This window comes from Lutjanus erythropterus, chromosome 7 (genome assembly GCF_056507025.1).
Source record: "Lutjanus erythropterus isolate fLutEry1 chromosome 7, fLutEry1.hap2, whole genome shotgun sequence".
Classification (NCBI taxonomy): domain Eukaryota; kingdom Metazoa; phylum Chordata; class Actinopteri; order Lutjaniformes; family Lutjanidae; genus Lutjanus; species Lutjanus erythropterus.
The window spans coordinates 35,903,697-35,930,015 of NC_139323.1; the positions used below are offsets into that span (position 1 = coordinate 35,903,697).

A 26,319-nucleotide genomic window follows, 5' to 3' on the forward strand; every position below is an offset into this window, starting at 1 on the left:
ACCCACTTTAACCTTCTTTTCAGCTCTGTTTGTTCCTAAATCCTGGGATCTGCGTTTAACATTTGACTGAATCCTGCAGGACCCGCCGGATCTCAATGCAGTCCTCTACCTTCAAGTTCCCATCATGTAAACACACACACAAAGACCAAAAATCTTTCCCTTGACTAATCCTACCAGACCCCAGCTTCACTGTTTGAGCACTAAAATCAGGTCTTAAAACTAATCAAGACAGAGCCTAAAAGTGTAAAAGTTGATATTATATTTAAGTCATGCAAATTTACAATTTGTAAATTTACAATTAATCAAACATTTGTTCCTGCCTGACCATCATCAGTCAGAGGCTCTTCCACAGGGGACAGGTTTCCTTTACAAACATCTTGGGTTCATAGTTACCTTCCTGAAAACAATAATGCTCACACGTGTGACAAATTACTTTTGTTTCTTGAAAATCCAGCAGCTCCTCACACAATGCAATGACAGTGTACTGTCAGGCTGTAGTGCCCCCTGCTGCTTGACTGCTGTCATTACAGGTGAGTCATATAAAATTGTGTGTAACTTTCAGGATTTAAGTTTTCTTTATTATTTTACAGTAATCTTACACTTCTTAGTGCCATTTGGAAAATATAGCACAGTAAGAAATAACAGAAATGCACATTTTAATATAAAATGACCATGGTTATGATGTTTTATTCTGAGCTGTAATGAAATCAGCTTTGCAAACCGAAACCGAAGTTGCATTGGGAAAGTGAAATTATAAAATTTTATCCGGTCTTTGCTGTTTTCTTTTTGAAACTGTTTTCCTGAAGTCTTCAGCCAAAGATTCCCCTCTTCTTTGCTGTAAAAGAGAAACAAACAGAATTCTCATTATCCTCCATTAACATTTTTCTTATTCTGAATTTGTTTCCCCGTCCAGTCCGTTTCCTCACGTTTTTCAGTGACGGTGTACGTTGTCTCCATGCCAGCTTTAATGTGGTCCGTGACGTGACAGTGGAGCAGCCAGGTACCAGGATACTGAGGACGCATCTTTACCGTCTTAACAGAAACAAAATGAGAAATTACACTTCATCCTAATTAATCTCAAAAAGCTTTTCAAACTAAAAAAATCTCTTAAAAGGTAAGGAAATAATCTGAAACTGAGTCTGGAATCTCATAACTGAACTGAGTGAGTAAGGTGTAAGTATGTTTGATTTAGAGACGAGGACAGGCCAGTCCTCACTAAGACATCTTCAGGATGTGCTTCAAGGAGAGCTTAGGGAGCAACTGTTGAGGTGGAATCAGACATTTCTGTCTTTAGAATGGATTTTACATTGTTTGCACCAACCACACTTACGCCTAGTCTCACCTACACCCAGTCTTAGCAGTGTGAAAGCCCGCAAGATTAAAGGTGTTGCCTTGCAGCATGCATCACTAGGATACAGCGTTAACAATATCCCACCATCTTTCTGATTTGTAGCTAATCATTTCTGATTTGCTGCAACGTTATGGAGGATCAGAGATTTTAAAAAAAAGGCAATTACATCTCACACCGAGGTAAGAAAATTACTAGAACTGTACAACCAGTTCAAGAAAGTCGACTTGGAGAGAAATAGCAGAGGACATAAATGGTTATTCAGATAAAATAAATGGACAGATCTTAGTGATGACACAGTTTCAACTGATTTAACCAGTGAACTAGTTACCTCAATATCCCCAGACTCCCCTAAAAATCAATTTTGAGAGTCGCTGAATGAGGAGAAACTTTGTCTTAATAAACTTACTGTGACAAATTCTTAATTATTTGAGCATTCTTGTAAATTCTGCAAATAGTATAACAGTTAATTCTTCTGCCTGATGGCATGTCTGAGTGAATATGTTAATTTCCCGCCTGTATTGCTTTAATTTTCCACACAGCTCTGCTGAACAGCTCATCTCTTTGAGCATTCATGGCCGAGAATAGAAGGTATATGTGACTAGAAGCTGTGTATCTGCATTTATCAGGATAGATTCTGACTCCTGCTCCTGACCAAGCGTAAGATTTACACCTGGTCTTAGCAAGAAGAGATGATGCAACTGTGGTAACTATCAGAATGCCCTGTTAAGTTGACTTAGCTTAAGACCAGGCCTAAGTCCTGTCCCTTGAATTACAACTTTTATATGTAGTTACAATGGTACACTATTTATTAATGTTAAAATGTAACAAGAACCTTTAATGTTGCAAAGTTGAAGCAAAGGATGTTTTGAGTTGTTTTTTTTGGGGTTTTTTTACCTGAAAGGTGGCTGGAAACAGATCATACACATCAACACGATGAGGACCACCACCCAGCTGAAGAGAGAGAAGAGTTGGTATTTGTGCGTATCAGATCATGTTTGTATAATGTATGATTGTGCAGGTGTGCGTCTTGCACGTTTGCGTGTTTTATCTACCTTGTATTCCACACTGTGTCCATGCCAGTGTGCGGTGTGTATGTCCACATCGTTGCCCATTCCCATCAGGTACCAGTACACCTTATCACCAACCTCCATGTTCAAACCAATCAGATTTCCATACATTAAACCATTAATGCCTGAAAAGCACACAAACACACACACACACATATCAGAAGGAGGACATTTCTTTAGAGGAAGCAACAACAATCTGTGAAAATGATGCAGTTCATTTTATCTCACTGTGCATCTTGTTGCTCTCTATAAAGTCTTCATTATCCTTCAAGTTTGGACGAGGGGTCCTGATGTGGGTCCTGATGTTTTCATCCAGATACCTGAAATAACAACAGTAATAATGAGCAAATATTTCCAAAATAGCGAATGTACAGCAGTTTTTTTCCCTGTCATTGCTGCAAAAAGATATGAACACCACACGCTGCACAGTGTATTCTGACAGTATGTTTCTATCATGAGGACAAAAATGGTACTTTTATTTAACCAGATTAGATAAATGATGGATTTATTATTGGCTCTAGTTGAACACGTCACTGTCAACATCTATCACTTTCACTTTTCCGCTGATGAAACAGTCCCAAAAAGAAATATTGACACAGAGGTCAGTGGGTTGGATTGTTGAACACTGAGACTCTCTTTACTCACCAGCTCTCGTTCTCATCAAAAACCAGGAAAAGCAGCGCAAACTCTTCTACTTCTTTCTTCATGCCTAAAGTCCTGGAAGCAGTTCATAAAACTCTACATTAGCACTATAGTGAACTTGTTGTGTGATGCAGTAGCTTACAAAAACACATTACAGTTTTTTTTTTCAGTCAGTATTAAAGCCACTTTTTAAAACTCTTCATACAGTCTGCATCGCCAACACACACCTCAGCCAAACAGTTAATCTCACCTCCAAAACTCACTGACGCCGCTAAAACACTTCATAGGTGTCACAAAATAAGCATACACTGCCACTGATGTAAAAAAAAAAAAACACTAACAACAGGAAACATCACATAATATGTTGAACTTTATCATTTAAGTTTGTTTTTTTTTCACATAAATCAGCATTTCATTAAAGAATAATGAAAAGAATGAATCAGAAATGCAAATAAAATCCATCACTAAAATGTTTATTGTAATTACTCATACTGTACAGTTCTGTGAGGTTTCTATTCATCCCTCTCCTCTTCATTTGGGCAAAATTGGCTTTCAATTGAAACTGAAATCAGTTGTGTTTAAAATAAATTTTATTTCCTTTTACTGTAAATATTCTGCTGTGATTGTCCTTACTTTAATGAGGTTACTGATGCACAAAAAGTTGACATCTTTTTTAATGTGTTTAAAAAAAATGAAAACAGTACGTTAGCAATTGTAAAAATGTGCTGCGAATAGTATAGTGTTCAGCACTTGGAGTTTGAATGAGAAAAATGCATTTTGTATGAAAGCAATGAAAGAGGATTCATACAGACGTCTGTTTCACTGACTGTGTGAAGAGTTTTGACTAATGCATGTTAGCAATTGCAAAATACAAAAAACAAAACATAACAATAAACCCCACTTATACGCCCTGGACATCAAGCAAGCACACCGTACAGCATACTGCATAAAATGAATTTCTGTATTAATGTGCAGGTTTAGAAACACTCACCTGGCCCAGCTACGGCGACAGATCACCAACGGACCAATCAGACCGCTGTACAGATCCTGGTGTGCAGGGAGAAAACGTTAGTGTGTGAATGCTTGTGTGCAAGTGTGTGTAAGTGTGTGTGTGTTATCGTACCTTGGCAACATCAACAGTAGAGTAGTACGCTGACACAGAGCACTCCTCTTGGTCTGTGGTCGGTCCTGTATTCTTTGTAACGTACCAGTAGTAGGTGTGAGTCTCACCTGGGAAATAAAGGTTCAAGGTTTTGAATCTCATGCTAAATTAAAAGGATGGTTCAGATTATTTGAAGTGGGGTCCATGTCTGTACCTGGTGGGGTGGGGTGAACATCAGGAGTTTCTGTCTTGACTCCATGTGCGTGGATAGAATAAGGCCTGGACGCCATGTTTTTAAATACCACCTTCACCTTGTCTCCAACATCAGCATGAATCATTGGACCTGCAGGGAAAGAGCTCCGATTACCAAGACCAATAAAGCTGATCACAAAATTAGGTCAAGCATAAATAAATCCATGTTGTGTTTCTCACATACTATAATTTGTGGCTTTTACTTCACAGTCACAGTTTGCCCTTAAAGCCTACCCATAATGCCGAGGTGTTCCATATCGGCTGTTCTTTCCACCTGCGTGGTGAACCTGTCGTTGGTGAACTGGCGGTAGACCACCTTCTTGTAACGGGAGCCTATAAACCCACCCTGCTTGTCAAGGAAGACAGGAGCAGGACTGCAGAGGGAGAGAGGAATAAGGTTTGTGTTGCATGTCGTGTTTGTTTTACCCTGCAGCAACTATGTGGATACGTGTTTTCATGCTGTTGCAGAGGTGGTACTGTACTTGTCCAGACCGCGGAACATCTCAGTCTCCCAGGTGCGGTTTGGGGAGTAGTCCCAATCTGTTTCCATGGCAGCGATGTAGTAGGTCTTTGAATGGAGCATGATCTCACCCTGACGCTGGAGGAGGCTGCACTTCTGTACCGTGTAGTTGGCTCTCATCCCACCACGATAATTGTTCACCGTAGGCGACACCACCTCAAACTGACCTGGAAAATAGATGCGAGACGGTTTGCCTTTCCTCCTCTGGACAAACTTTATTAACGTGTTTTTTGTTTTTTTTTCTTTTATAAAATCTTCTTTGACCGCAAAATAATTAAACCTGCTTTGTGAAAGTCAGGGGATCATCAGAGTGATTACGGTTTATCCTGAGGCTGGACAACGGATGTCTGCAACCAACTACAAGTTCAAGCAGTTCTTGTGTCTATATGTCTGCAAGGAGCCATGTGAATTTCAAACTTTGCAAGCAAGGACGCTTTGCAAGTGTTTGAACTTCTTCAAAGGACATTTTGAAGACTAAGTTTTAGGGTATAGATTTTATCGAGGAAGGGGTAAGTTTGGGCTTATAATGGGGCAGGAAATTCACTGTGTCTGCAAGGATCAAGTCCCCACCTTTGGTCTTTGCCTTCTTGTCCTTACTATTTTGCCTTATATCTGTCAGGGACCATGTACAAAATACATTAACTTCATTCAAAGACACTGTACCAGATTTAGCAACCATTTTTTTTGTAAAGCAGTCATGTTTTTCTTTTTCATTTGGTCATAGATTTTAGTCCTTAATTTTGCAAATTTCTTCATTTGGTGGACTATGAAAACATCAGAAATAACAACTGAAATAAGTCAAAGACTCATAGATTTTATTCTATGATTATTTTAGAATGTGGCCAGTGGCCAATTAAACCAAACCAAACTTTATGGTTTTATTTAGTAGTTTAATTTTATCCATTCTTTTGCTGGATTTGCTCTGCCTGTACTTTGAATACCACTTTACAAGACAACCCTCATAAATTATTAATTAGGCTGTTAACACTTTATAAATCATTAATGAACAAGTTATAAGACAGTTTTCATATGTAAATGTGGGCTCACTATTTGGCAAAATCTAGTTACTCCTTACTATTAATTCATCATGTGTTAATTTGCAAAAGGGAGCCTTATTATGAAGTGTAAAATACATCACAATTTAATAATGACTTGTGTGATATCAATACCTGTGATAATAATGAGGAAGGCTGCTGATAGCATACTGAAAATGTCAAGGTAAAATTATTAACTAACTAACCTAATTAATTATAAACCATTTATAAATCATTTGTAAGGCTAGTTTTATCGCACAGTGGTATCTTATTTGTGTGTGGGACAGAGATGCATACCCATGCTGTCTGGCTCCATGGTGACTGTGTGTGAGATGTGTGGGAAGACGCTGATGGAGTCTCGTCTGTTCTGGCGGTAGATGAAGCGGTTTCCTTGGAAGTAAAGGCTGTTGATGTCCTGCTCTGTGCCCAGTCCTGACAGGTGCCACGTTACACTGTCCCCCTTACACATGGTCAGGCCTGGAAGGTTCCTGTACACGAACCCGTTGATGGCTGAAAGAGAGAAACAGAAAAATAAAATATTACCTTAATATTTAAAGCAGAAGTCTTTTTTCCCCTCAGCATGAATAATTTGCATCTTTAGTGAGTGATTGTGGGTAAACTCTAATCCCAGCTGAGCCTCGTAGTGATCAGTGTGTGAGTGCATGTCTCCTACACACCGTGCATTTTGTTGCTCTCCATGAAGCCCTCGTCCTCCTTGTTCACAGTGGTGGGAGCCGTCGTGAAGATCCTAATGTTTTCATCCAGATACCAGCTCAGGTTCTCATCAAAAATTGTGGCCATGAGGTGAAACTCCTTGTTATAGTGTTTCTACAAAGCAGACAAAATAAAAAGAAATGTGTCAAACTGTGGTTTCATCAACACATTTTGCCACACAAATGAGATATAGTACTTTTGTCTGATCTCAGGGTCACTACACAAGGTTTTTAATCTTTGTGTCTCTCAAACAGGCACAAAGTAGAGTATAAATCTCAACAGATACAAGATAAAAGTTAAGTAGTTCAGCAATTTAAAATGACTAAATTAGAGAAATAATTTAATGCAGAAGTAAAATCATAGAAATATTATTAGCAAAATATACTTCATGTATAAAAAGTAACATTACTCATGATGGTCTCTTGACTGATATTTTATTGCATATAACATTATTTGATTGTTAATACTACTTTTTACTGTTGTAGTTGGTTGTGATGCAGCTACTTTAACTACTTAATGTACAGTTTAGTCCACTCGTACCCAACCTATTTGTCGAGGAACCTAAAGATTACAAGATTTGGTCATAAAGAGGAGATTCACAAACCTGTTTTAATTTTAATAGTTGCTTTTTGGTAAGATATAAGAGAGTTTGTTTCTTTGAGCCTCGGTTAATTAACACCTAACTAAATAAAAACATCTGAGTAGTTTAGAGCGGAAATGTCTCTCAAAGACATCCGGAACACGGCAAGAGGCACCAGAACCTCCTTTTTTGTAAAAAAAACAAACAAACAAACAAACAAAAAAGTTTGGGAGTCACTGGTTAATTGTGTTTCTTTTAATGTAAAAGCTTAATCTGAAAAGTGACGGGCAACTATAGCTGTCAGATAAATGCAGCAGAGTAAAAAGTAAATATTCTCCTCATGAAATGGAAATGCTCACTTTTCACTGTAATACTGTGAGATACTGCAGCAGTGTAGTCTGATCAGTCCAGATTACACAGCATTCAAGCCTACATAAGTATACATCATATTTTGTTTTACAAAGATCTTACAAAGATCATCTGTTTCAATGAAGACAGGTTTAAGGCTTTTAACATTGTGGCCTTCTATGTTTATTTGCGTCCCTTCATTGCAGCACAGTTACATCCGAGTGACGAAATGTTTCTGATATCACTGGTCATATTAAAATAATATCACCACAAACCAGATATGTATCAGGTTTAGGGCTGCATACACTGGAAATATCCCACAAATCAGAACTGAAAATGTAAAGGATTAGTCCGTCTTTTCTCACCTGTGCCCCTCTCTTCAGAGATCCCTGTCGACAGACAAGGAGCGGCCCAACCAGTCCGGAGTTGGTGTCTTTGACGGGGTCGACTCCAGAGTAGTACAGATAGGTCAGGCAGTCAGCCTCGCCCTGTACTGGACCAGCTTCCAGTGGCACTGTCCACTCGTAGGTGTGCACCGTCCCAGGTCTGACCAGGGCAGCTGGGGGAGGGGTCACCACTCCTGAACATATAAAGAAAGGGATTACTATAAGAAGATGTTCGTTAATGAACGCTAACTTTAAACTCAGGTTTTAACTCACTTTGTTCTCTCTTTAGCTCCCGTAGTTTTTTTGCTGTATGGGACTCTGAGTGGGGGAAAGTGGAGACAGAAAAGGATGAGGAAGCTCTTCATGTATAATCTGATTACAGTATGTGTTTATGTGCAGGTATTAACCTTCCAGTTCATTGTGATAGACTGTCCCATCCTGCTCCACGCTGTACTGAACACCATGTGGCTGTATGCTGTACGGCCGGCTGGCTTTGTTCTTGAACACGACCCTGATGGTGTCCTTTTCTTCAGCTCGCAGCACAGGACCTGGAGACCATGGATAGACACAAACACACACAGAATTGTTGGTCTATTTAATTTAGGATAAAGGACAGAAGACCAGAGGTGGGTATGGTTTGTACCGGAAGTCACATTAAATTGGACAAATGTTTTCTTTTGCAATCTGATTTCCACATCCTCAAACTGTACTTTTCTTTTTATTCATCTCTCTCTTTACCCCCTACCCTTATCTTTACCCTTAACTGGGTGATACTGAAAAATCAGAAACTGAAAACATTTGCAAGATTGCATTGGAAATAGAAACAAGTATAAAAACATCCTTCAGTTGCAAGGAATAATTTTGATTGCTTGAAGGTAGATGTGACCTTTTTCAAGTCTGCCGAGGTAATCATGGAGCTGACTTTTTCCAAATAGTAACAAGCAACTTCAGATAGAAGAAATATCCGTCGCATTAATTGTGCTTCCTGGAATTAAATATTTGGATTCAGGTACATCCCTATTAGTTAAACTCTGCATGTAAAGCTACTGCAAGGAACTTTCATTGATTGGTGGACTTAGTGGACAAAAGTAGCAGTCTTCACTTCACCATAATCACAAAATATAACATCAAAAATAAAAAACTGCTTGAGTACTTTTCATGTTTCCAGATTCTTAAATGTGAAAATCTGCTGCTTTTCCTGTTAATTAATTAATTTTTAATAATTAAGATTTTTTGGTCGAACAAAACAAGTATTAAGAAGTTTTCACTTTGAGCTCTGGGTAATTGTGATTTGCATCTCTTGCTGCTTTCTGTAATAAAAATAATCATTAGTTGCAGTATTATACAAAACAAACTTAAACCTAAGTAACATTTCGAGTGTGGGACGTTTACTTGTTGTGGAGTGTTAACAGCGAGTGTGGTAGTAGTACTTTTACTTCAGTAAATTATCAGAATACTTCCCCCGACACTGTCTCTGACTTTGAAAAAGTGCTGCCAACCCCAGCCCAGCCCGGATTACCCAGAATTCCGAGGTGTTGCTCATCTGGGCTGCGCAGCATCTTTGTTGTGAAGGTGGAGTCGGTGTATTCCACATAGCGAACCTTCTTATAGCGGCTTCCAATCCGGTTCCGACCTCTGGTTACAAACGTATCCGCTTCACTGCACACACACACGTATAAATTATTAATGGAAAATGTCTCCTACAGAAAATAATCAGAATCAGTCAGGGGTTTTTTTCAGGTGTGTGTGTGTGTGTGTGTGTGTAGAGTAACCAACCCATCAGTAGGCGGAGAAGGAGCGTAGTCCCAGACTTCTTCTTCAGCAGCTATGAAGTATGGTCTGAGCTCTCCATGTGGTCGGGGTTTATGGACATTGGGGAAACATTTCTTGATCTCAAATATCGCCTGCATTCCAGCTGGACACAACCACAAAACAACAAAAAAACAAAACAAAATAAATGCAGTTATTATCCAGTTGGGCGGCAGAACATCTTGCTCAAGTCAAACTCATCTACCATCTTTGGGAAATCATCAGCCTCGGTGTGAGGATGTGAGCTCACCCATCAGATGGTCATTGACGGTGCACGACAGCAGCCACTGTCCCGGGTTGTCAGCCACCATCTCAGCTGTGGCGCTGGAGGCGGGGAACAGACTGACCGTGTCCGTGTGGTGGTTCTGCACAGTCAGGATCTGGCCATGGAAATGTACTGAGTGCATGTCCACCTGTTGTAGATAATTTAAACTGGGTTTAGATTAGGTCAGTGGTTTTCAAACTGGGGTCCAGGCAACAACAGGGGTCCACAAGTGGGTTGTGGAGGGTCCCCAGCAAAAGGAGGAACAGAATACTTTAAATTATAGAACAACAAGGCAAGAAACTGGGTTGACCGTTTTGATTGATTGTAATTTACAGCAATCCTATTTTGTCAGATATTTTGGTTGGTTGTATATTAATAATAATAGTACAATAGTTACCTCATTGCCTAAGCCAAACATGTGCCAGTGGATCTTGTTGCCTTGACACATGCTCAGTCCAGGCAGGTTACCGTACAGCAAACCGTTTATACCTGCAATCCACACACAGAGTTAAAGGATTGTGTATGTTTATGTGTGTGTGTATGTGTGTGTGCGTATATGTGTGGATGCTGCCCCTCACCGTGCATTTTGTTGCTCTCAATGAAATCTTCATTGTCTTTCAGGCCAGTAGCAGGGTTTGTGATGTGCGTCCTGATGTTTTCATCCAGGTACCAGCTGAAGTTCTCATCTGACACCATGAACAGCAGAGCGTACAGATAGTCTCCTGACCTGTCCCCGTGTAAGTCCAGGGTTCCTACAGAGGAGATGAGTTGATGAACCGACAGGTAAACCCACTCAGAGACCCTGAAAACTTTATGTCCTAACTGAGCGGGCGTCAGTTAGGAAAATGTGATGTCGCGTTCTTTCATGCACCAATCAGGATTTTGTAGCATTTGAATCAGGATGGATTGTTGGATTAAACCACACCTACACAATCCTGTAAAAAAAAGGTCTGTTTTGAGTGTTCAACTCTTAATAAAACCTATATCTTATTCATTTTTAACATTTCTATCACTGCTCACTTAGTCATGAATATATCATGTTGCAAAGAAATTACTGCCGGTGGCTTTAAAGGTTGTCACCAAATGTATATTTTTACCATGAATCTTACATACATAGTTTTCCTTTCACAGTTTATATTGATTTTCATTAAACACACTTTGCATTTGTTTGCTAGCTAGCCTAATGAAGTGATTTTCCAACCAAGGATTACAGAAGAAATATATAAAATAAATTAGTAAGTAAGTAAATTAGTAAAACAGTAAGGGAAAATGAGGAAATGGACAAAAGGAAAATGGGAAAAAAAGAAAAAAGAAAACTATAAAAACAAAACAATAGGAAAGAAGAAGGAGGAAGGGGAGGGTCTCTCTTTTCCCACTTTAATACTGATATTCTAATCATCTTTATTTAATGGTATATGTAAACTCTCAATAGTATTCTAAAAAAGGGTATATTATATAGTATATCTGATTTTGACAAGTTTCAAGTTTCATTTATCTCTAATCCATCTTGTGGAATCAGGAGTTCTTTTCTTCTTGTTCTTTTCCCAAGAGAGGATTGAGACATCTTGCAATTTGGGAGGTAAATGTTCAGTCACACTGGACTTTTACATAAAAGTGGCCATAACGCAATACAGAAACACTGCATTGCAGTAAAAGTCATTCAAAACGATTAGTATATAGTGAAGTAGTATCAGTATCATGGCAAAATTGCTTCTATCAGTAGTTTTATATTAATTACATTACTGATGCATTAACATCTAAGCAACATTTTAAGGTTGTAGCCAGTAAAGGTGCTGCCTTTTTAACTACTTTAACTACATACTTGCACTACTTTTTGGTAGTTATATGGTTAATATATAACAATGCATCATATTCTATAAGAAGATCACATGTTTTGAATGTTAAATCTTTATCTACAAAGTAACTTGTAACTGTAACTACCATATGAATTGGAGTAGAAGTACATAGAAAATGAAGGTTCTGGTACCTCTCTTACAGATGATGAGGGGTCCGATCAGTCCTGAGTTGATGTCTTTCGGTGGGGAGACATGGGAGTGGTAGAATCTGGTAAGACAGTTGCTGTCCTCTGCTGTTGGGCTGTGGCTGTCAGGAAGGGTCCACTCATAGCTCACTGTTCTACCGGGACCCACTGAGTCGTCACGCTTCAGCTCTGGACCGGTACTGTCCGGGTACAGGGCTCCTGAGAAAACAGACACACAAAGTCATCGTATCTGTCAGTCTTTCAGGTCCGATCCCTGCTTTGAATCTTTGGTTCCTCACCCTCGTCGCCCTTGCTGTAGTTCAGTCCATGCGGGTGGATGCTGAAAGGTCTGGATGCTGCGTTCCTCAGGTGGACGATCAGCGTATCTCCGTGCTCGGCCATCAACAGGGGCCCCAGGTAGCCCAGCCACTCCGGCTTCGTCACCTCTGTCCTGTAGGTGGCGTCGCTGTACTGCTTATACACAGCCTTCTTGTATGTGGAGCCGATACGCTGGGGGCCTTTCTTTAAAAAGACTGAGGCCTCTCTGCAGAGAGATCCAGGCAGACAGAATGAGACGTCTGTCTGTGCATCTATCATGGATTACATTTTGAATATTTCAAAAACCTGTAATAGGCTAAATTTATTTAAAAAAAAAAAAAACAGATGTTAAAAAAAAAGACTAGCTACTTCCTGATCAGGCCTTTTCCCAGCAGACATTTTGATTTGCTAAAGCAGGAAAAGCACAGGTAAAACAAAGGGCCGTGAAATTCAAGAATCTAAATGGAATTCAGCCTGTGTTTTTTCTTACTGCGATGTGTCAAAATGTCTTCTGTGAATTATGTAAAATCAGCATCAACAGTGGAAAGATTTTCATTGGATATTTTATTCAAATCACTCAGTATCAAATGCGCATTTGTAAATTTTTGCAGATCCTGAGTAACAACACGCTGCGATCTTGTTCCCACTTCATCACTTAACGTCTCTTCATCATCTGCTTCAACATTTAGTTAATTAGATCCCACCAATCTCTTGTTGTCATTTCAGCAGTGTCTTTTGGGTTAAAAGTTCACTCCATCGTGGCTTTTATTAAGCCCAAAAATAGTCGTTGACAATTCAGCTTGTTTGGTCTGTCTAGTTTGGTCCAAATATAGCTCAAAATTAGAAATGAGTTAATACTGTCTGTGTTTTCAATGACAACTTTTCACCTTTCAGACGTAGTTGTAAGTAGTTGTCTTCTCAGGAAAACTGGAGATTGTTTTTAGAGGTGCGATATAAAATACGTTATTATAATTATCATTAAGTAATTAGATTACAGAGTTTACAAAGTGCTTTGACAGAAGAAGCATGAGCTGGACACCTGTAAAAGCAGAATTAAGAATCAAGCTAAAATTGAGATAAAAATTATAACCGAAGAATCAGAACACAACAAATAAAAGGAAGGATAAAAGAGATAAGAGCGATAAAACTATTCTTTTATTTCTAAGTACTTAGAAACAAAAGAAAAAGGAGGATAAAAAGACAACATTGCATAATGTCAATACAAATACCTTGAAATAAAAACAAATAAAAGATTAAAAAGAATTAAAAAAAAAAAAAAAAGACAACATCACATAAAGCTTGCAGACTCAGTAACATTTTCATTGACTTGCTTTTATTTCCTCAGGCGGGTTGTTCCAAAGTCAAGGGGCCCTGATGAAAAACGCACAGTCACCTTAGATTTAGGCCTCGACTCTGGAAGTGCCAGGATGATCTAAGGCTGTGTACTGGCTCATAAGGGGTCAATATGTTGCTTTAAAGTCAAATCTTAAAATGAAGACACATGTAAATTTAAAGGGAAGCCAAGACGGGAGAAATATCTCTCTGCATCTTGGATGAGCTCCAGGCGCCTTTGAGGCTCACTGACTGACTCCGACACAAACAAGACTATTTACTGTGCTTGTACTTACTCATCCTCCGCCAGCGTGCGGTTCTGAATCACGTTCATCCCAGTTGGGGCGTAGTTCCAAAGCACCTCTTCAATCCTGAGAAAATACTCTCTCCTCATCCCCGACACACACGCTGCTGCACACCACAGCAGCAACACCCCCCTTAACCCCAAACGATGCATACTGAAGATAAAACACTACAAAAATACAGGTAAGTCCACAGCAGAACTACCAAGGAGGAAGAGGAGTCTTTATTTCTGTCCAGTGATCCAGCAGACGATGATGATGATGGAGACAAACCGACAACTGCCAGACGTTTTTCAGTCAGACTGTCTGAGAGACTTTAGACCCTCTGTGTGTCTTTATACCCCCTCAGCTGATCACCAGCTGCTCAGAGGGGTCACTGACCAACAGACAGGGTCTAAGGCAACATTTCTATCTGATCAAAAGTTTAGACTTGCATAAGAACAGAAATGTTTTACTCCGATAACAGCAGCGTCCAAACATGAAGAGATTAGATTTTTACAGTTCATCTCATTTAAATTAGAATATTAAAAAAACTGATCTGTAAAACTCTCTTTGTATTTTCAGAGAAATACAGTCAGAAATCAAATGTAGTCCAAAAAAGGACACTGGCTATTGATTTTCGGTGTTGAGGCCACTAAATCTGTATTTTTAATAAGTATTTTTATCACTTACTTAATCTGTGTACCTCTAAAGTTAATTACGGCCAATTAATTCTACTTTCTAGTCTGGTTATTATCCCTGCCAGAGATCAGGTGTTGCATTTGGTTGTGTATCATTCAGAGGCTGTAGCAGGCTCAGAGGATGGTATATGAAAATAAATTATCTAAGGTACCAGTGGTACCAGCCATGTAATGCCAGCTTGTCGGTAAGGTGGCTAAATAAAACCAAACAACAAGTCCAAAGTTAGGGTAAATATTGGTGAGAGAAAAACTGTCAAGGCCAAATTCAAAGAGATCCCTTGACCTCTCACCTCTAGATATCTGAATGAAAATGGGTTTGTGTGTAGCCACACGCCTGCTCTTTACAGAAATCTCCATTTTATGTTAATCCTGTGCAGTTTTAGACAAAACCCATAAAGCTTTTCATGCTACATAAATGTGTTATTTTCTAAAAAAAAAAAGAGGATTCCTTCATACTGGGTTCATGAAGCAATATTAGAATTGCATAAATTGGATATGACTGGAAAGCTGAAACTGGACTCAGTGAGCCCAATTATACTCATGTGTGGTGGTGTTAGTTTTTTTTAACTTTAACATATTAGATAGTGTGTGATAGTGTGGGGGCGATATCATCAGCTCTATGCCCAAACATTAACCTTCTAGCCAAAACTATAGCCACAACTTTCACTGGGACATGCAGGCAACAATCTATAAACAGGCAACATCAAGTGTGAATTACTCAGAATTTAAGCTTTTGTGAGAAATGCAGTTTATATTGTTGAAAAGTAGTCTGGTTACTTGTAATGATCTAAATAAATAAAACAGTCAAAATCTGAAGTATTAAAATTGCGAAGTTTGGACTTATCATGCAGTTTAATGTTTCCTTATTCAGTTTATTCAGTTAAGTGAACCAAGGACTCTTTATTCTACACTAGTCTGTGCAGCTTGAAGAAAACCGAGACTATAACACTTCACCTCCTGTTTCCTGGCAGAGATCTGCACTCAGCCGAGTGCACTCTTTTAGTTTAATATTTTTTAAGGTTTATAAAGTATTTTTATCCATGATTCATGAAAATGATTCATAAAGTGGCTGTGTGTGGGCACACAGTCACTCTATGACAGGAGCGCTTTACTTTGATCTGGTGAAAAGGACTGATGGGCTCGGCTCCAAGGGTCAGAAGCCAAATTTGCTCAGTTTGGGTCATGATTTGGATCAATAACAGGCACTCTGGAAACTCCAGGATGGAAATTTCAGTCAAAAAACAGCACACCGAGCAGGCTGCATGCGTACACACACATACGCAAACCAACATTTTGACCTATGAGGCGTAAGCTAATTTGTGTCAGAGACCCGTCTCCCCCTCAACAGTAAATTGAAAATATCCACCCCTGTACTTCATGAGTCGCTGGATATTTACAATGGAAACAGTTATTTTTTATTCAAGGCAGCACAAACAAACATACATTATAAAAATATGTTACTAAAATATATATAAAATGTCCGTTAACGCTGATCTGGTTTCCATAAGACACAAAGAACACAATTTACAACAAAATGCTCTGAAAATGAAAACAAATGTACAAACACACACACACGCAAATCTGCTCGCAATCCTGCTCATGATCCAACAAACACAGCATATAAATGTTGGCACCACAAGAATAAACCTGGAAAGAAAGGACTCTTCCTGGTGCACCAACATAATCATGTCAGGCAAGATGCTGGTGAAAGACTAAAATAATAGAAATTACTCCTTCAAAGACTCCGTCAACAATGACAGTGATATTTCAACAAGAGCTTATGTCATTTCCAACATTATTGAACAAAACATGGCTGCAATCTTACAGTAAGCATACTAGTATAATGACATTAATTTGAATTGTAGTGTCTGTTTATGCAATACAAACGGTAGTGTAGTTGTTGGGTTTATCAAGGTATACAAAGTAGACAGTAAATGATAATAAAGAAAGGGAAAAACTTTAATATTAAAGGACCAGTGTGTAAGATTTCAGGGGATCTAATGGCATGCTGTCATGAGCATACAATCCCCTAAAAAACAGAATTGTTGTGTTTTCGTCACCTTAGAATGAGCTGTCTGTGGCTACAGAAGGCACGGCTCCTGTTCCTCGGTGTCTCTGTTTCTACAGGAGCACAGAATGGACAAACCAAACACTGGCTCTGGACAGGGCCTTTTGCATTTTTTGCAAATTTCTCAGGCCGCCGGCGTTTCTCCTACAAGCTTGGAAGGGGAGAGTGAGGCAAGCTGGTTGCGATCCACAAGCTCAACACTAGATGCCATTAAATCCCACACATTACTCCTTCAGATTTCATGAAGTAAATAAATAATTGACCCTTCCTAAGCCCCGCCCCTTTTCACACTGTGCTCCAATAAAAGTTGAACAAGCTTAAACCTCAGTTAACTTTCTCCTGTCCTGTTTCCTGTATTTAAATATGCTCTATGCTCAGCTCCTCTATGTGAGACTGTTAAAAGACATTGCTTTGAGGCCTATAAAATCAACCAACAGTCACATCTTATGTGAGCTAATAATAGCAAAATGCTAGCCGACTAGTTAGCCGATGTACATCAATCATTCACTAGCTAGTTAGCTGGCATTTCACTAACATTACCTGGCTAGTTAGCTAGTTTTTTACAAACATTAGATAACTTAAGATGTGAGTATAGGCTTTGTCACTTTTCACAGAAAAGGAGAAAGTTGTCCAAGTTTGCTCAACTGTTAGTGGAGCACGGAGCAAAAAGGGGCGGGACCTAGGAAGGATCAATTGTCACTCAAGTGTAAAAACAGTTATTTTTCCTTACAACAAATAGGGCACATGAAAGTTTGTGTTTTCTGTTTCGCACAGCTGTGCAATGACTGAATGAAACCTACTGCCTCGTATATCTTATATTATTATTGTCAAGGATGCTCTACTCTGTCTTTAATTGCACAAGTTGGCCTCTTTTCACCTGGTGCAAAGAAAACTGCATCCTTTTTCTATGCCTCTGTGGAGTATTGAGGGCAGACAAACACACACCCACATTATTATGGATTAATGGCCTGTTGCCTTTTAAATGTTGAGATCAGAGACCAGAAAAACTCATCAACATCATCAATGACTGCATAGTGATTTTTGCCACTTGAACAGTGCATAAAGATTCAGAATAAAGTGGTTACACTGACAGGGCTGTCAGCTGCCCATGAACCTGCATGTGTAAGTGTTTCTAAGTAGAAAGGTTGTGTTGTCATCACACGTGCACACATGATGCTGGGCAATGAGGCTGTGTATGCATGTGTCCATTAACATCCTGTGTGTGTGCATGCATGTCGCGAATTTTTACGTTTGCACAGACCCTTGCGTCTCTGCAGGTGAGTCTACATACATGTGTGCTGATCTAAGCATTAAGGCTATACTCCTGCTTATAGCAGCAGGGCCGGCAGACGGCGTTGACTAAACCGTTTCCCAGCTGTAAGAGACAGATGATGAACTCCAGCACGGCCAGGCCCAGTAACACACACAGCAGAGTCACGTTCCACTCTACGATGTGAACCGGTTGAAGACACCGCGACCACGTCTCTGGCTGTAAGAGATACCTGCAACAAGGAGAGAGAGAGAGATCAGTGGCATTAATTGCAGACAGCATTCACACAAAATCCAGCAATCTGGCACTTTCATGCATAACTGCGCGGAAGTGAAGCCCCAGTAAGTTCTCTCCCTCGCTACTCTTTCCCTTCTCATTCAGTGAGCTGGGGAGGAGGGGCCGACTTTGGATGGTGCATTTACAAACAGAAACCAACAAATCCTGCATAGTATACCTTTTTAATCATTTATCATTTATCAAGCAATTCAAAGGTTTTGGCTTCTTAAATGTGAGGATTTCCTCATTTACTCTAATCACTTTGGATTTTAGTCTGCTGGTTGGACAAAGCAACAGATGTCACATGGTGCTCTAGGAATTTGGATCATTAGTTGCAGCCCTAGAAGACAAAAATAATTTATGCACACAATCTAACACACACATGGTACAGTGTCTCCGTACCTGCCCCCCTGGTCTGCAAAGGGGTACGTCCATCCGTAAGAGGTGAAGCACTGTGGCCCCTGCAGCAAGGCGAACCCCGATATGACGAAACAATAGCCAGACCCCACCAGACCGACCACAGCTGCCAACACTGACCCGCACATCTGTAGAGCAACACAGACACACTAAGTTATTTTAAAAGAAGAAAACGTGCACGTGTTTGGACGGCTTTGTGAATGTGGGTGTGACTGTCTGCACAAATGTAAGCTGTTTCATATATCACTTTTCATAGATAAATTACAGAGGCAGCTGCTACACACACACAAACATCACACACGCATGCACAACTGCAGCTGTGCATGTGGCTCAAGTAGTGTGCGCCAAGCTTACAGCGTTGAGCGTTAACTAACAATGAGACCCTTGTTGAATTGTCATAGCTGGATTAGCATTAGCATTCCACCTCATAAGGACACAGTGTTAGCTGGCTTAATGACAACTGTACAGTATTATTCTCCATGTGATGAGAAAAAGAAACAGGAAAATAGGAACACTGTGAAGTTGTGAGGGGTGAAACAGCTTAGGGGCAAAAAATATATAGATTTTGGCTTATGAGGAATGACAACAGCAACCAAACAGAAGTACATGCACATAAGATTTTGGGTTGAATGTTTGAGAAATGTTTGAAAAATGCACAAGCATTAGCTTAGCATCAATATGATCACTCCTGTATCTTGGCCAAAGAGTAAAAATACAGTTTTGGTGCAGACTTAGCTTAGTGTAGTGTATCTCCTGTAGATTTTGAGTAGTATTAACAGTTTGAGTCCCTTACCATTAAACTCTCATTCCAGCAGCAGCTGCATTTCCCCAGAGTGATGAAGACCACAGCTGGAATCAGCATCTGGAAGCAAAGACAAGCATATTGTAAAACTTCTGAAAAACTTTCCAAAGAACTTTAATTCTTTGAAGTAAACAACACTGAAACATTCAAGAAAAAAAAAAAACAATAGTTAATAGTTATAGTTATAGATGCTAAAGCTATGTTCCATTTTTCATATTTTCTTTATTTATTATTGATCTTCCTCTTTTTCTGGTTACTGAGAGCAGACAAATTCACCACTCAATAACAGTATTGTTCATATGTTTATTAAGTGAAAGACTCATCACCAAGGAAGTAAACAAGTCTATGAGCAACGTGAGGTTTTAATGCTAATTACATGCTAGAATCAAATGTTGGATTGATTAAAACAGAAAACAACTTTGCTTTTAGATATTTAATACTAGTGGGCCACGAAATGTTCAGTTTGGCCTGAGGGTGTTGCTTGCGTAAAGGTCATGCTGTCATCTAGATAACATGGAGTTTGTTATCTGTATGGGGCCATTTTAGGACATTTTAGACTCAGTCAGGTTCAGCTTTACATGTCAGATTTGGCTCAGCTTTCAGCACTCTAAAAAGTACTTTGTCAGCATAAATGTACTTAGGCCTAGCTGCTTTGAACAGAATGCTAGCTAAAATATTACATAGCATGTGAAGTAACATGGCAAAGGGGAAATTTTTTTTAACACTTCTTTCTGGTATTCTGGTGAATGTTTATGTACTAAGTTGTGTCTTTTTTGCATCTATTAATGGTGGAATCATCTTCGTTTTTGTAAAGGAAAAGATGTTTTGAGAAAATATCCTGATATTGGACCTCCTCATCCTTTTCTCTTCTGGTTGCTCCATTGTTATCAACCATACATAACTGCTTCGTCATGTTTTTGGGGAATATAAATATAAGCAGCTTAAAATGGTCCAAAACATCCCAAAACCATTGAAATAACTTGCTTTTAAAAGTTACTTGGAACATCACAAGTATACCGTAATATAATAATAAATGTTGAAGATAAATGATGATAATAACAATTACACAAAAGTGTAATATCATGTTACCTGACTGAGGATTTGATCATATTTGTCATTATATTACTTTTGAAAGCTAAAGTGAAAAGATAAAATGGAAGTTACTGCCCTTTGCTTTGGTATGACCCAGTATTTTTTAGACGCTCTGCAAAGGCAGAAAACAGTAACTTTCAAATAAATGTCGTAGGTCAAATCAGAGGTCAGGATTAATATTACTTGTGTAGTTACTAGTTACTTGTGCCAAGGGCTCTCCTGCAGGAAAAAGACAGAAATACTGTGACTCCTACATCTGTTTCAGGGTTTTACTATCCCTCCCTCCCTTTTCCCTCTCCTCCTCTTTCCTGTGCTGAGTTTTCTCTCCCAGTGGTCAAGGACTTTAAATCACATCACAACAGAGGGAGGGAAGTTCCCAAGGTTTTACGCACTTACACGCACAAAGATCATAGACATCATTGCATACACATCCTGGATGTCCCCCTCAAAGCGCTATCTTTTAACAGAGGCAGAGGGAGAGACTGACAATGCGGAGGGACGTGCACAGTGAGAAAGGAAAAGAGGAAAAAGGAGGGAGGAAGAGCGAGAGAGAGGAAGGGAGGGCGCTAAAGATAGATATCTCTCAGAGGGGTTCTGTTTGCTCTTTGACTTTTTGCTGTTCTGTCATTTCCACAAAGAAAGAAAAAGGCCAAAGAGGAAAAAATAAGGTCAGCAAGGCAAATGTAATCGCAGACAAAGGTAAAAAACGAATTCATATGAAAATCAGTTAGGATTGAGATATTTAGTGATAATCAGCGTATTAGTTACAGTAGATGTCGGCCATCATGCCTCCAGTTTGGAGGAGCCGAGGGAAGCATCAGCATGGAAGAAATCCATGGAAATTCAGACTTTCCTTATGGGAAACCGCTGTTATGGGACTCAAATATTGCACCTACCAAACTCCATTTACAAAATCAGTAATTTTGCCTTGCAGAACACAGGACTTGCTGGTCTACCACTGCCTCAGTCTGATAGTATGTTTGTGTTATCGTGTGATTTCAGTGTTTTAAAAGGATAGTTTCAATTTATCAAAGTCAATAATGTTGATTTCGACAATGGCGTTTGGCTGATTTGGAGGGACTCATATAATGGTGTTTTCCCATCTGACAACAAAATAAAACATTGAAAGTATTCTAAATATAGTGTACATTTAAACTGATATTAATTTTCTGCTTCTTCTAACAGTAGCAATAGTAAGAGTAGCTAATACACCTGCTGTAGATAAGAACCTCCTACAAGCCACATCACATAATCCATCAAACTATCCTTTTAATTATGGTGTATTCCTGAAAAGTGAGCAAAACCGCAGGTGAAGCAAGATCCAGGCCATTATTTGAGACAGGCTTTTATTTGAGGTATTTATTTCTAAATTCCTCGGAGTCTGATTTAAATGTATCACCATGTCTTCGTAACAAGCTTCCCTATTCTGTGATCTGCTCCAGTCCATTGCTGCTGTTTGATGTTTATGCAAAGAACACTTGTGAAGCACCTGCAGGAAATACTATTTTCAACATGTGACAGGAGCAATTTAAGGGTCAGACTTCCCTCTCTCTCATAACTAGACTTAATAATTCCTCTGATCATTGTTCTGCATATTTTTCCGGTTTTAAATTGTTCTCCTTTTTCTGTGCTGATTCATCAAGTATAAATAAAGACAAGGAACATGATGAGAGACACTGTGGCAAAATGCCTAAAACCTGTTGTACACTTAGTAGGCTTGTTTTGACACACTAAACTTTTGCAGAAATTAATAGTTAAACTGCCTTTCTTTTCATGAGAGTCAAGTATTTTCTTTTAAACACATTATAGATTTACTGTTAGAGCGGAAAAGCACACATGCTCACCTGCACAGACAACAAACAAAGCACAAATGAATCTAAATATTTTAGAGAATAATGCTTTATGTACCCAACACAAGTGCTCTGCTGGTCAACAAGGTTAATCTTGTGTGAGAAAATACAATCTCTCCTCTGTTCTTCCTTAAAACCAAACTAAAAGAACAGCTCCTTTCTGCTCCTTCGGTGCATAAACCCATCAGATCAGCAGCATGTAGAGCAGACGGATTAACTGTGAATTCACACAACACTCCATTGTTCCCAATGAACAACTGCAAACACACTCAGACTGAATGGTGTTGAAGGAGAAACAATTGCTATTCCATCTAAAATTCTGTCCTGTGAGTAAAAATCTTTTTTCTGCACATAGATATAATTAAATTAAAAGGATGAGAAGAGAAAGTTAAAAACAAAACGAGTTTAAATCAGCATCAGCTGTGTATGATACAGACGAACAGGAAAAAGGCTTTGGTCTCTATAATAGCACACAGTGTATCAACATGTACCAGCGTCTGACTCTATTACCACTGAATAAGGGAGGAAGTGAATTCATTGAATGTGGCTTTACTCTCGGTGGAAAGTTTTAGTGTCACAAGGCTCAAATGCTGTCAAAGATTCTCATTCGTTTTCCTTAAAATAAGAGAACTGTTGTTATATACAGCTGTCAGGAAGAAAAAAAATTACTCGCTTTGGTTCCAGATGAAAAGTGACTGTCATTAGTTCCACCACGTGGTATCAGTGACCTCAGTTAAACCTACATCCTCATCCTGTTTTATCTCCACTGCCATGCAAAATAATCCAATCAGATTATTTATTTGGAAAGATGCCCTGATGCCAAAACTTTCCCCTCTTCTAAAACAACTTCTATTCGTTCATTATGATGATTTTTTTGTCATACTCACATGTGTAAGGTTTCATTATTTACATAAAACAAATTATATATTGCATGACATGATGAAATACATGCAGAAGTCCAATTTAACATTTTTTACCCTCTGAAGTCACAACAGCTTATTCTCATATTCATGAAAGTTCAACACGTATAAAAACTAGAAACAAATGGCCAATATATCGATTTCAATTCAAATTTCACCCAATTTTATATGTATGGTGCCAAATCATAACAAAGGTATCTCAGGACACTTTTCAAATTGAGCAGGTCTAGACCTGACTCTTTATGAACCCAACTGTTTCCACCAAGAGCAAGCACTGAAACCACTGTAGCGAGGGAAAACTTGCCACAAATTAAGATTCTGAACTTTGAATAAATATAATATTTAAATGTTTGTAAAACACTTACACAAGTTACATCAAGCTCATACTGCAGCAGCTGCAATCAGAACCCATTTAAGTGGCAGAAAAAGGACATGCACCATGTGGAAAAACAAGTTTTTAATGATAAATCAGGGTTTTGTCTAAAATCATGTCTCACACAATGAAAAAGATATAGTTTTTAATTATAGATTGGAATAAAAAAAATGTGGGAAAATAAATAAGTAAATGAGTAAAACATTCAAAATCCAAGTTTTTAATGTAAGTGATGTAAAGAAAAGCTATAAAAGTAACTTAGAACTTTATAAAGTTAAAGGAAAGTTATCCACTGAAACTAAAGTTGAGATATTAAGAGAGGATAACCACACCACACTTTGTTTGGTTGACATGCAGTCAAAACATAGTGATACTTTAGTGTGTATTTTTCCTTTTTGCAAAGAAATCTGATGATCTAACCAAAGCTGAGAAAACTGGGATCAGAATATTTTGACTGTTTCAAAACCTACAGTACAACCATAGAAATATAACATGACCAGCCAGAGGGTCTCATTATCTAATTAGAACATAAGTGCAGTGTTTCACTTACCAGCAGTCCGCCTCCTCCAAGTCCTCCAAAGTACCAGATGTAGCTGGCCAGGCGGTCCTGCTGGATGTAGGTGATTTCTCCCATAGGAAACAGCAGCAGCAGGTTGGCCAGGATACAGCAGAGGGCCAGAGGCAGCAAGGCCAGACCCAGAGACCGGGCGAAACCCACCGAACAACACATCGCTCACCCAAAAACACACTCGCAACCACAGGGAGGAGAGGAGAGGACTGGAATGGACCAGGGAGAGCAGAGAAAAAGAGAAGGAGGGTAGGGAGGGAAGGGTCAGAGCAGCTGGGGAGCCAGGAAACAAAAACAAGTGACGAGAGCCTGCTGTGTGTGTGTGTGTGTGTGTGTGTGTGTGTGTGTGTGTGTGTGTGTGTGTGTGTGTGTGTGTGTGTGTGTGTAAGTGTTGTACAGATTCTCCTTCCTTACAGAGGGAGTTCTGCAGTGACACAACGTGCGCCAGGAAACACACTCACACTCACGCTCTCAGGAAGGGGGCTGACCAAGAGCTCAGCCAGAAATATGAAAAGTCCCACAAGCGTGTGTGTGTGTGTGTGTGTGTGTGTGTGTGTGTGTGTGTGCATGTGTGTGTGTATGTGTGTGTGTATGTGTGTGTGTGTTTCCCACAGCCTCTTAGCCAGCAGGGCCTCATACAGCACTCTGAAGAATTAATTTCCCTCAGAATGACTGAGTCACTACAAGAAGTCAACAAAAGGGACAGTTCACCCCACAATTAAATTAAGTATTTCATATTTCCTTTGACCTCCATCTAGATTGTTTTAGTGTGAGCTGCTGACGTTTACCAATTTGTCAGATAAAAAACAAAAGACAAGCCTTCATGAAACCATATTTTGTCGCGTGTTAAATCTGAATTAAATGATACACACCCCAAAGTTTAAAAAAAAAAAAAAAATTCAATCCCCTCTATAGAATTTAACAAAATGTTTCATAGGTGTTCCCAAATTCATCCACAGGCGAGGCCGCCTCGTTTGAGGTCCAGACCATACAACAGCTCAGCAGCTCTATGTGGGGCAATAGGGCACAACATGACTCCTAATAATGCTGTGTCAGAAACACTCTATGTGTGTGTACATGTGTGTGTTCCAGGGGCCCAGCATGTTGTGAGCTGCTTTATAATCCGGCTGGAATGCAGCACATCCAGATAAAACTGCACTATAAGCTGGACCCAGCCACTAACGAGCTGTTTCAACCAGTGTTAATTAAGACCGATTATGTAAAGCAGAGTGTGTTTAGGGCACAGAACACATGGCTCTTTATAGGCGTAAACAGTTGGTACCAGGTGGTGTTTGGAGCTGTAAGGAGCTCAACAATGAAACAAAGTTCAATATCGAGAGATTTGTGTTGCAGGGGAACCATGTTTGAGCTTCCTGCTTCAGAGTGCAAGTGGTTTACAAGCCGTTTATCAACTTCTACATCCTTTTCTCACACAATGCAAGCTGCTGCATTATACTGTAATATAATTTATCCCGTTTGCCTGTCTCTGTATTTATCTTGTCTGCATGATGCATTGAGGGGCAGCAGGGTGTTTCCCGAAAGCTAAAAATTCATGCAGTACAAAAAAAAAAAACACTTGGGGAGTTGAATGCGCTCTGTTAATTTCATGGTAATCTGAATAATAAATAAATATCTTTTGTGCCTAGCTGACATTTTGGTTTGGAGGTGCATAGCTCAGGGTCTGAAATAGAAATGGTTTGTTTTCTGGGGCTACACAAGTGTGTTTAGTAAATTTAATGCATGCATTATATTGTGTTTCATTCATTCATTCAGTTTCAACAGCCCACCAGTCTAGAACCACCACTGCTCAGACCCCCTCTGCCTTTTTCCTTCCATCCACCAGGTGCTCTCTGACCTGGTGGTGCCCTACTTTCTCCAACATCTGACTCTCCCCCTAGTCTTCACACCTGTTCCCACTTCCCTCGTCTGTTCTGCAGCTGCCTGGCTGTCAGTAATCAGCCACTCTCTACATATACCAGTCCACTTTCTTTATTCGCCTC

At 39.4% G+C, this 26,319-nt stretch overlaps 2 protein-coding genes across 2 annotated transcripts; both read right to left on the reverse strand.

Annotated features, from left to right (window-relative positions):
- Window positions 1–556: 556 nt before the first annotated feature.
- Window positions 557–14,311, reverse strand: cp (ceruloplasmin). Its single transcript, XM_084723632.1, has 24 exons — window positions 13,998–14,311; window positions 12,351–12,595; window positions 12,058–12,270; window positions 10,649–10,822; window positions 10,468–10,559; window positions 10,056–10,218; window positions 9,773–9,911; window positions 9,516–9,655; window positions 8,404–8,544; window positions 8,270–8,314; window positions 7,976–8,190; window positions 6,646–6,796; window positions 6,266–6,478; window positions 4,897–5,101; window positions 4,649–4,788; window positions 4,377–4,505; window positions 4,184–4,290; window positions 4,052–4,107; window positions 3,064–3,135; window positions 2,647–2,738; window positions 2,404–2,543; window positions 2,246–2,302; window positions 927–1,032; window positions 557–835 (listed from the first exon to the last, which is right to left on the reverse strand). The coding sequence occupies exons 1-24, from the start codon at window positions 14,156–14,158 to the stop codon at window positions 810–812; spliced, it is 3,222 nt and encodes a 1,073-aa protein (XP_084579758.1). The 5' UTR covers window positions 14,159–14,311; the 3' UTR covers window positions 557–809.
- A 2,676-nt stretch (window positions 14,312–16,987) lies between these two features.
- On the reverse strand, window positions 16,988–25,210 carry tm4sf1 (transmembrane 4 L six family member 1). Its single transcript, XM_084723633.1, has 4 exons — window positions 24,302–25,210; window positions 19,508–19,576; window positions 18,700–18,842; window positions 16,988–18,253 (listed from the first exon to the last, which is right to left on the reverse strand). The coding sequence occupies exons 1-4, from the start codon at window positions 24,479–24,481 to the stop codon at window positions 18,055–18,057; spliced, it is 591 nt and encodes a 196-aa protein (XP_084579759.1). The 5' UTR covers window positions 24,482–25,210; the 3' UTR covers window positions 16,988–18,054.
- Between the last annotated feature and the right edge of the window lie 1,109 nt (window positions 25,211–26,319).